This window comes from Biomphalaria glabrata, chromosome 9, assembly GCF_947242115.1.
Source record: "Biomphalaria glabrata chromosome 9, xgBioGlab47.1, whole genome shotgun sequence".
NCBI classification, from domain to species: domain Eukaryota; kingdom Metazoa; phylum Mollusca; class Gastropoda; family Planorbidae; genus Biomphalaria; species Biomphalaria glabrata.
In genome coordinates, this window is record NC_074719.1 from 25,932,064 (window position 1) to 25,942,903 (window position 10,840).

General features: G+C 45.5%; 1 protein-coding gene across 2 annotated transcripts in view; it reads left to right on the top strand.

Moving 5' to 3' along the window:
* Nucleotides 1-10,482, top strand: part of LOC106053471 (coiled-coil domain-containing protein 18-like) — a 51,384-nt gene extending 40,902 nt beyond the window's left edge. For both annotated transcript variants that reach the window (XM_056042381.1, XM_056042382.1), the window contains 3 exons: nucleotides 718-930; nucleotides 1,486-1,695; nucleotides 10,299-10,482. In XM_056042381.1, the coding sequence (XP_055898356.1) occupies nucleotides 718-930; nucleotides 1,486-1,695; nucleotides 10,299-10,307 (432 nt within the window). In that variant the 3' untranslated portion in view covers nucleotides 10,308-10,482. The remainder of the gene's footprint in view (nucleotides 1-717; nucleotides 931-1,485; nucleotides 1,696-10,298) is intronic.
* Nucleotides 10,483-10,840: the final 358 nt, after the last annotated feature.

A 10,840-nucleotide genomic window follows, 5' to 3' on the forward strand; every position in this document is an offset into this window, starting at 1 on the left:
TCTCATTCTTGTGTTGGAGCGTTCAGATGACTTGACCAATAGTCGAGAGGAACAAAACAGGCAGCTCTCCATCTGGAGAATTTCGGGACCAATGTCTTGTTCGGAGTTCGGGCCTCTTATAAAGAATTCAGTTTTGAAGGACATTGTCAGCATTCTATGGTGACACTCCACATGGACAGATTTCACTGATTCCAATTTTTAGCTTCAAGAGCATATGTTGTCTTATTCTGTCTGTCCAGTTTTGAGGTGAAAGATTAGACATTGATCTAGCTTTTAACTCTTTCTCTCCGTAATTATTTGTCTACGTTTTGGAAGGAATTCTTCATTTGCTCATTACTATTTCACTACCCCTGTTATGATTGGGCTTCAATAGCTTTGTTGTTTGATATCAGAAAATGTTGTATTTGGCATAGAATGAAAGGGAAATGCAAGCTCTTTTTATATAATTTAAAGTCAAGTTAAAAAAAAATTAAACATTAATTTAATTGAATGAGGTCAAAATCAACGATGGTATCGTCGATACGGAGAGAAAGAGTTAATAGACGTCGTATTTTTTTGTGTGATTTGGATGAGAGCTTGTCCATTTCTCGCTTATTCTATTCACTATTAGTGTATCATTGATTTATTTTTTGACAGCTTCATTTACGCGTAGATATCCTAAGCGCATGTCTAAATAAAACGTTGTTGAATAATACCATGGATTGTGTCCCTTGACAGAATGAACAGCTGAGGAATTGTTTGATAGAACTAGAGGAGAACAACGCGACTCTCACTCAGAAGAACAACGCGCTGCAGAGACAACTCTGCCAAATAGAAAAATGTTATTACCAGAAGGTAGAGACTCTAAGCCGAGAGAATGAGATGCTGCAGACTAAAGCAGCTGACAAGGAAGACCAATTGCAGGCTGCTAAAGACTGTATCACACTCAAGGTGAACACACAGAGTTAAGAACATTCTCTTTTAGCCAATTAGTGACCCTCTTTTTGAATCTATAATTTATACTTTGCATACAATGAGCTCTGAAGGCACAAGCTTTATGCCCTGAATTAGCTTAACGAGTGGAAGAATTTATTTTGTGGCCCCCGAAAGAGGAATAGCCCCTAATAGTTTTGTGTAGTCTGTCCGTCCATCTGTCTGTCCCTCCAGGACGTTTGAATTGCAAAAGCTATCCTGGCCCAAAACTCCTAGAGGACGATAGGGGATGGCTTCGAACCTAAAACTATCCAGACCTACAAACGACAGTCCAGAACGCATACCACTCGACACAGGCATAACAACTATAAAACCGTAAAAATTTTTTTGTGTCTGTTGCTGTGCTTGTTTGCATTATTTGTCGATAGGTCTACCTAAAGTATATCTCTAGTAGTGTTTAAGTCATCTGATAGGACCAAGAGTCAATAGACTTGTTTTTTTTTATAGAGAAAAGACAACGCCTGCCATGGCAGGACATTCTTCTATTTAAAACTTTTGATTTTTCCCCCTTAGGATTCAGAAATAATGCGCCTCAAGTTACGCATGTGTAACATAGACAGGTGTAACAACATGACGTCAGAATGCTGCGTCCCTATGCCTGGGAGCCATGCCTTGACATGTGAGACAGGGGTCAAATGTAGAAGACGCTCCGCTTCCTGCTGTATCAATAGCCAGTCTAATAATTGCAACAAGTGGAGCGTGTCTACAAATGAACCAGAAGATGTAAGTTGTTACAGAGCATCCGTTATGGCTGCCTGGTCGTATGTTATGGCTGCTTAGTCACGTGTTATGGCTGCCTGGTTGTGTGTTATAGCTGCTTGGTCGTTATGGCTGCTTGGTCATATGTTATGGCTGCTTGGTGACGTGTTATGACTGCTTGATCATTATGGCTGCTTGGTCGTTATGGCTGCCTGGTCGTTATGGCTGCTTGGTCGTATGTTATGGCTGCTTGGTCGTTATGGCTGCTTGGTCGTTATGGCTGCTTGGTCGTATGTTATGGCTGCTTGGTCGTATGTTATGGCTGCTTGATCACGTGTTATGACTGCCTGGTTGTGTGTTATGGCTGCCTGGTCGTATGTTATGGCTGCCTGGTCGTTATGGCTGCTTGGTCGTATGTTATGGCTGCTTGGTCACGTGTTATGGCTGCCTGGTTGTGTGTTATGGCTGCCTGGGCGTATGTTATGGCTGCCTGGTCGTATGTTATGGCTGCTTGGTCGTATGTTATGGCTGCTTGGTCGTATGTTATGGCTGCTTGGTCACGTGTTATGGCTGCCTGGTTGTGTGTTATGGCTGCCTGGGCGTATGTTATGGCTGCCTGGTCGTATGTTATGGCTGCCTGGTCGTATGTTATGGCTGCCTGGTCGTGTGTTATGGCTGCCTGGTCGTATGTTATGGCTGCTTGGTCACGTGTTATGGCTGCCTGGTCGTATGTTATGGCTGCCTGGGCGTATGTTATGGCTGCCTGGGCGTATGTTATGGCTGCCTGGTCGTATGTTATGGCTGCCTGGTCGTATGTTATGGCTGCTTGGTCACGTGTTATGGCTGCCTGGTCGTATGTTATGGCTGCCTAGTCGTATGTTATGGCTGCCTGGGCGTATGTTATGGCTGCCTGGTCGTATGTTATGGCTGCCTGGTCGTATGTTATGACTGCTTGGTCACGTGTTATGGCTGCTTGGTCGTTATGACTGCTTGGTCGTTATGGCTGCTTGGTCGTATGTTATGGCTACTTGGTCGTTATGGCTGCTTGGTCACGTGTTATGGCTGCCTGGTTGTGTGTTATGGCTGCCTGGTCGTATGTTATGGTTGCCTGGTCGTTATGGCTGCTTGGTCGTATGTTATGGCTGCTTGGTCACGTGTTATGGCTGCCTGGTTGTGTGTTATGGCTGCCTGGTCGTATGTTATGGCTGCCTGGTCGTATGTTATGGCTGCCTGGTCGTGTGTTATGGCTGCTTGGTCGTATGTTATGGCTGCTTGGTCACGTGTTATGGCTGCCTGATTGTGTGTTATGGCTGCCTGGTCGTATGTTATGGCTGCCTGGTCGTGTGTTATGGCTGCTTGGTCGTATGTTATGGCTGCTTGGTCGTATGTAATGGCTGCCTGGTCGTATGTTATGGCTGCTTGGTCGTATGTTATGGCTGCCTGGTCGTATGTTATGGCTGCTTGGTCGTATGTAATGGCTGCTTGGTCGTATGTTATGGCTGCTTGGTCGTATGTTATGGCTGCTTGGTCGTATGTTATGGCTTCTTGGTTGTATGTTATGGCTGCTTGGTCGTATGTTATGGCTGCCTGGTCGTATGTTATGGCTTCTTGGTCGTATGTTATGGCTGCCTGGTTGTGTGTTATGGCTGCCTGGTCGTATGTTATGGCTGCTTGGTCGTATGTAATGGCTGCTTGGTTGTATGTTATGGCTGCCAGGTCGAGTTATGGGCGCTTGGTCGTATGTTATGGCTTCTTGGTTGTATGTTATGGCTTCTTGGTTGTATGTTATGGCTGCCTGGTTGTGTGTTATGGCTGCTTGGTCGTGTGTTATGGCTGCTTGGTCGTATGTTTTGGCTGCTTGGTCACGTGTTATGGCTGCCTGATTGTGTGTTATGGCTGCCTGGTCGTATGTTATGGCTGCCTGGTCGTGTGTTATGGCTGCTTGGTCGTATGTAATGGCTGCCTGGTCGTATGTTATGGCTGCTTGGTCGTATGTAATGGCTGCTTGGTCGTATGTTATGGCTGCCTGGTCGTATGTTATGGCTGCTTGGTCGTATGTTATGGCTTCTTGGTTGTATGTTATGGCTGCTTGGTCGTATGTTATGGCTGCCTGGTCGTATGTTATGGCTTCTTGGTTGTATGTTATGGCTGCCTGGTCGTATGTTATGGCTGCTTGGTCGTATGTAATGGCTGCTTGGTCGTATGTTATGGCTGCTTGGTCGTATGTTATGGCTTCTTGGTTGTATGTTATGGCTTCTTGGTTGTATGTTATGGCTTCTTGGTTGTATGTTATGGCTTCTTGGTTGTATGTTATGGCTGCCTGGTCGTATGTTATGCCTGCCTGGTCGTGTGTTATGGCTGCTTGGTCGTATGTTATGGCTTCTTGGTTGTATGTTATGGCTTCTTGGTTGTATGTTATGGCTGCCTGGTCGTATGTTATGGCTGCCTGGTCGTATGTTATGGCTGCTTGGTCGTATGTAATGGCTGCTTGGTCGTATGTTATGGCTGCCTGGTCGTATGTTATGGCTGCTTGGTCGTATGTTATGGCTTCTTGGTTGTATGTTAGGGCTGCTTGGTCGTATGTTATGGCTGCCTGGTCGTATGTTATGGCTTCTTGGTTGTATGTTATGGCTGCCTGGTCGTATGTTATGGCTGCCTGGTCGTATGTTATGGCTGCTTGGTCGTATGTTATGGCTTCTTGGTTGTATGTTATGGCTGCTTGGTCGTATGTTATTGCTGCCTGGTCGTATGTTATGGCTTCTTAGTTGTATGTTATGGCTGCTTGGTCGTATGTTATGGCTGCCTGGTCGTATGTTATGGCTGCTTGGTCGTATGTTATGCCTGCCTGGTGGTATGTTATGGCTGCCTGGTCGTGTTATGGGCGCTTGGTCGTATGTTATGGCTTCTTGGTTGTATGTTATGGCTGCCTGGTCGTATGTTATGCCTGCCTGGTCGTGTGTTATGCCTGCCTGGTCGTGTGTTATGCCTGCCTGGTCGTGTTATGGGCGCTTGGTCGTATGTTATGGCTGCCTGGTCGTGTGTTATGCCTGCCTGGTCGTGTTATGGGCGCTTGGTCGTATGTTATGGCTGCCTGGTCGTATGTTATGGCTGCCTGGTCGTATGTTATGCCTGCCTGGTCGTGTGTTATGCCTGCCTGGTCGTATGTTATGGCTGCTTGGTCGTATGTTATGGCTGCCTGGTCGTATGTTATGGCTGCCTGGTTGTATGTTATGGCTGCCTAATCGTATGTTATGGCTGCCTGGTCGTATGTTATGGCTGCCTGGTCGTATGTTATGGCTGCCTGGTCGTATGTTATGGCTGCCTGGTCGTATGTTATGCCTGCCTGGTCGTGTGTTATGCCTGCCTGGTCGTATGTTATGGCTGCTTGGTCGTATGTTATGGCTGCCTGGTCGTATGTTATGGCTGCTTGGTCGTATGTTATGGCTGCTTGGTCGTATGTTATGGCTGCCTGGTCGTATGTTATGGCTGCTTGGTCGTATGTTATGGCTTCTTGGTTGTATGTTATGGCTGCTTGGTCGTATGTTATGGCTGCCTGGTCGTATGTTACGGCTTCTTGGTTGTATGTTATGGCTGCTTGGTCGTGTGTAATGGCTGCTTGGTCGTGTGTTATGGTTGCCTGGTCGTATGTTATGGCTGCTTGGTCGTATGTTATGGCTGCCTGGTCGTATGTTATGGCTGCTTGGTCGTATGTTATGGCTGCTTGGTCGTATGTTATGCCTGCCTGGTCGTGTGTTATGCCTGCCTGGTCGTGTTATGGGCGCTTGGTCGTATGTTATGGCTTCTTGGTTGTATGTTATGGCTGCCTGGTCGTGTTATGGGCGCTTGGTCGTATGTTATGGCTTCTTGGTTGTATGTTATGGCTGCCTGGTCGTGTTATGGGCGCTTGGTCGTATGTTATGGCTGCCTGGTCGTGTTATGGGCGCTTGGTCGTATGTTATGGCTTCTTGGTTGTATGTTATGGCTGCCTGGTCGTGTTATGGGCGCTTGGTTGTATGTTATGGCTTCTTGGTCGTGTGTTATGCCTGCCTGGTCGTGTTATGGGCGCTTGGTCGTATGTTATGGCTGCCTGGTCGTGTGTTATGCCTGCCTGGTCGTGTTATGGGCGCTTGGTCGTATGTTATGCCTGCCTGGTCGTGTGTTATGCCTGCCTGGTCGTGTTATGCCTGCCTGGTCGTGTTATGGGCGCTTGGTCGTATGTTATGGCTTCTTGGTTGTATGTTATGGCTGCCTGGTCGTGTTATGGGCGCTTGGTCGTATGTTATGGCTTCTTGGTTGTATGTTATGGCTGCCTGGTCGTGTTATGGGCGCTTGGTCGTATGTTATGGCTGCCTGGTCGTGTTATGGGCGCTTGGTCGTATGTTATGGCTTCTTGGTTGTATGTTATGGCTGCCTGGTCGTGTTATGGGCGCTTGGTCGTATGTTATGGCTTCTTGGTCGTGTGTTATGCCTGCCTGGTCGTGTTATGGGCGCTTGGTCGTATGTTATGGCTTCTTGGTCGTGTGTTATGCCTGCCTGGTCGTGTTATGGGCGCTTGGTCGTATGTTATGGCTGCCTGGTCGTGTGTTATGCCTGCCTGGTCGTGTTATGGGCGCTTGGTCGTATGTTATGGCTTCTTGGTCGTGTGTTATGCCTGCCTGGTCGTGTTATGGGCGCTTGGTCGTGTGTTATGGCTTCTTGGTTGTATGTTATGGCTTCTTGGTCGTGTGTTATGCCTGCCTGGTCGTGTTATGGGCGCTTGGTCGTATGTTATGGCTGCCTGGTCGTATGTTATGGCTGCCTGGTTGTATGTTATGGCTGCCTGGTCGTATGTTATGGCTGCTTGGTCGTATGTTATGGCTTCTTGGTCGTATGTTATGCCTGCCTGGTCGTATGTTATGGCTGCCTGGTCGTATGTTATGCCTGCCTGGTCGTATGTTATGGCTGCTTGGTCGTATGTTATGGCTTCTTGGTTGTATGTTATGGCTGCTTGGTCACGTGTTATGGCTGCCTGGTCGTATGTTATGGCTGCCTGGTCGTGAACTGCAAATAAACACTACATTTATAGAACAAGTAAAGGCATATAAATATCTAGGCGTTATCATCAACTAAAAGCTTTCATGGGAAGACCACCTTGGAACTCTGACAAAGAAAAACAGCCCAGCGACTCTTTTTTTTCTATACAAACTCAATAGTTTTAAACTAAACAAGAAGAACCTTGAGCCATTTTACGGCGCGACTGTACAAAATCTGCTAACATACGGAATAAGTTGTTGGCAAGCAACGCCTCATCTATCTAAACTGTTGCGACGTCTAGAAAACATCATTAAAAAAGCATCAAAAATTACACTCATAACATTACCACATTTAAAGGAACTTTTTGAACAAACGTACCTAAGAAAAATCGAAAAAATCTTGGAAGACAACGGCCACCCGCTCCATCAGAACTACGCCAGGTCGTCGCGAAGTGGGCGACTGCTGTCAATCAAAACAAGAACGGAGCGGTACAAAAACTCGTTCGTTCCTCACTCGGTCAGACTCTATCACCGCCACTCATTGATCAGGGAACATGAAATGCACCAAAATGCCTGTGTGTAGTCGCTGAATGAACTCTTTATGTTGTTTGTTGTATTTATGTGTATTTTTCTGTTGTGTTGTCTTTATTTGAGAAACGAGTCCTTGTAATCACAAATTTCCGTAAGGATCAATAAAGCAGTCTTAGTCTTAGTTATGGCCGCTTGGTCATATTTTATGGCTGCCTGGTCGTATGTTATGGCTGCTTGGTCATATTTTATGGCTACTTGGTCGTATGTAATGGCTGCTTGGTCGTATGTTATGGCCGCTTGGTCATATTTTATGGCCGCTTGGTCATATTTTATGGCTGCTTGGTCATATTTTATGGCTGCTTGGTCATATGTTATGGCTGCTTGGTCACGTGTTATGGCTGCCTGGTCGTATGTTATGGCTGCCTGGTCGTATGTTATGGCTGCCTGGTCGTATTTTATGGCTGCCTGGTCGTATGTTATGGCTGCCTGGTCGTATGTTATGGCTGCCTGGTCGTATGTTATGGCTGCCTGGTCATATTTTATGGCTGCCTGGTCGTATGTTATGGCTGCCTGGTCGTATGTTATGGCTGCCTGGTCGTATGTTATGGCTGCCTGGTCGTATGTTATGGCTGCCTGGTCGTATGTTATGGCTGCCTGGTCATATTTTATGGCCGCTTGGTCATATTTTATGGCTGCTTGGTCGTATGTTATGGCCGCTTGGTCGTATGTTATGGCCGCTTGGTCATATTTTATGGCTGCTTGGTCATATTTTATGGCTGCTTGGTCATATTTTATGGGTTCTTGGTCATATTTTATGGCTGCTTGGTCGTATGCTATGGCTGCCTGGTCGTGTGTTATGGCTGCTTGGTCGTATGCTATGGCTGCCTGGTCGTGTGTTATGGCTGCTTGGTCGTATGCTATGGCTGCCTGGTCGTGTGTTATGGCTGCTTGGTCGTATGCTATGGCTGCCTGGTCGTGTGTTATGGCTGCCTGGTCGTGTGTTATGGCTGCTTGGTCGTATGCTATGGCTGCCTGGTCGTGTGTTATGGCTGCTTGGTCGTATGCTATGGCTGCCTGGTCGTGTGTTATGGCTGCCTGGTCGTGTGTTATGGCTGCCTGGTCGTATGCTATGGCTGCCTGGTCGTGTGTTATGGCTGCTTGGTCGTATGCTATGGCTGCCTGGTCGTATGCTATGGCTGCTTGGTCGTGTGTTATGGCTGCCTGGTCGTGTGTTATGGCTGCTTGGTCGTATGCTATGGCTGCTTAATCGTGTGTTATGGCTGCTTGGTCGTGTGTTATGGCTGCTTAATCGTATGTTATGGCTGCTTGGTCGTATGCTATGGCTGCCTGGTCGTGTGTTATGGCTGCTTGGTCGTATGCTATGGCTGCCTGGTCGTATGCTATGGCTGCTTGGTCGTGTGTTATGGCTGCCTGGTCGTGTGTTATGGCTGCTTGGTCGTATGCTATGGCTGCTTAATCGTGTGTTATGGCTGCTTGGTCGTGTGCTATGGCTGCTTAATCGTGTGTTATGGCTGCTTGGTCGTATGCTATGGCTGCTTAATCGTATGTTATGGCTGCTTGGTCGTATGCTATGGCTGCTTGGTCGTATGCTATGGCTGCCTGGTCGTGTGTTATGGCTGCCTGGTCGTGTGTTATGGCTGCCTGGTCGTGTTATGGGCGCCTGACTGTCAACTTGATTGTCTCGGGTTCGAACCCTGCCGTTGTGGGAGCTTGGGGCTAGGATGAAATATGTCCGAAAAGACATCAAAAAAAAAAACGTAGATTAATGTCCTCCATAATAAAAGAGTGTTGAATGGTGTTCAAGTGGAGCTATTCGGTTGAAAGAATATTAGACTCGTGCTACACAAGTTCAAAACAAGGCTTCTGAATTACAGCTTTAAACTTTCTGCAATTTTTAGGGGAAAACAAATTTGTCAACACTGAACATCTATAATCTGTCACCGATCTTAGAAATTGTATTCTATGTTCGAAAACTTAATTTTCTTACCAAACAGAAATGTGTCCAATTAAAGAATTAGGAGTCGTAGACCTTATGAGTAAGTTATAAGTCTCTCAAATGGTAAATCTTTTTGATTTTTTTGTCGAAACAGAATTTTATTTTTGATATCCTGTTATTTATTTTTTACCCATAAATACACTTTTAAAACAGTAATGACCAAACTTTGACCCGGGGGTCACATCCAGTGCGTGACATCTCTGCCCACAGTAGGTAGGACATGTAGAGCTTCGTCTTAGTCTGTAGGACATGTAGAGCTTCGCTTCAGTCTGGTAGGACATGTAGAGCTACATCTAAAGTTGGTAGGACACGTAGAGCTACATCTAAAGTTGGTAGGACACGTAGAGCTACATCTAAAGTTGGTAGGACACGTAGAGCTTCGTTTCAGTCTGGTAGGACATGTAGAGCTACATCTAAAGTTGGTAGGACACGTAGAGCTACATCTAAAGTTGGTAGGACACGTAGAGCTACATCTAAAGTTGGTAGGACACGTAGAGCTTCGTTTCAGTCTGGTAGGATATGTAGAGCTACATCTAAAGTTGGTAGGACACGTAGAGCTACATCTAAAGTTGGTAGGACACGTAGAGCTACATCTAAAGTTGGTAGGACACGTAGAGCTACATCTAAAGTTGGTAGGACAGGTAGAGCTTCGTTTCAGTCTGGTAGGACATGTAGAGCTACATCTAAAGTTGGTAGGACACGTAGAGCAAGGAAAGTTACCTCCAATTGATAACTTCTCTTATTGCTTGTTGTTTTGAAAAAACTTTTTTTTTTCTCTTACCTCATCTACTGGTACTAGTTCTGTCTCAACATGTTAGCAGCTTTCATTCGAAGACATTACTGTCAGAGGTGGAGTGACCTCTTTGCTATTTTGTTTTATGTGTGTATGAGTTTGTTTCCCTGATGTTCACACTTCAGTCATCGTTAATCTATGTTCCCCAATACATGAGTTGATTTATGGATTTTTGAAAGACCAATCAAAATTACTGATAATTTTTATATATAAGTTGTAGTTTTATTCAGTTCCCACTATATGCAAATGTAATAAATTATATTTCTCTTTTCAGAAAGATTGAATCTAAATTTTCGGGCAACAAATGTTCAAAGTTGTGCTGGTCTCCAACTCCAAACATTTGTTTTTGTTTAAAACTTGACAAATAAATGTACACAGATTTTCGGCCGTCCTTTATTTTCCCTCCATCAATGTTTCAAGATGATAGCAAGTCAATAAACCTGACAGTAATCCCATGAGCCTTGTGTTCGGGTTGCTAGTGTATGTCCTTTAGTCAGGGAGAAATGTCTTACATTCAATCTTTTTTTATTGTAGCAGATGCTGACATACAGAAATGTTTGAATCAAATATTATGAGTGGTGATGCTAGTGTGATAGCAAATTTGGTCATTACATCATGGGCGTAGCCATGATTTTTTTCGGGGGGGGGGGGAGCCCCGCCGTCAAGCACCATTTCCGGTATTTAAAACAAGCAAATTCATATTCTTATCTTATATGATATTCTGATGTTTCTACTAAGCATTATCCAGCTATTAAAAAATTTTAGTTAAAAAACCAAATCCGCTTTTCACTGCACTTTATTAATGGAGCTCAGCGA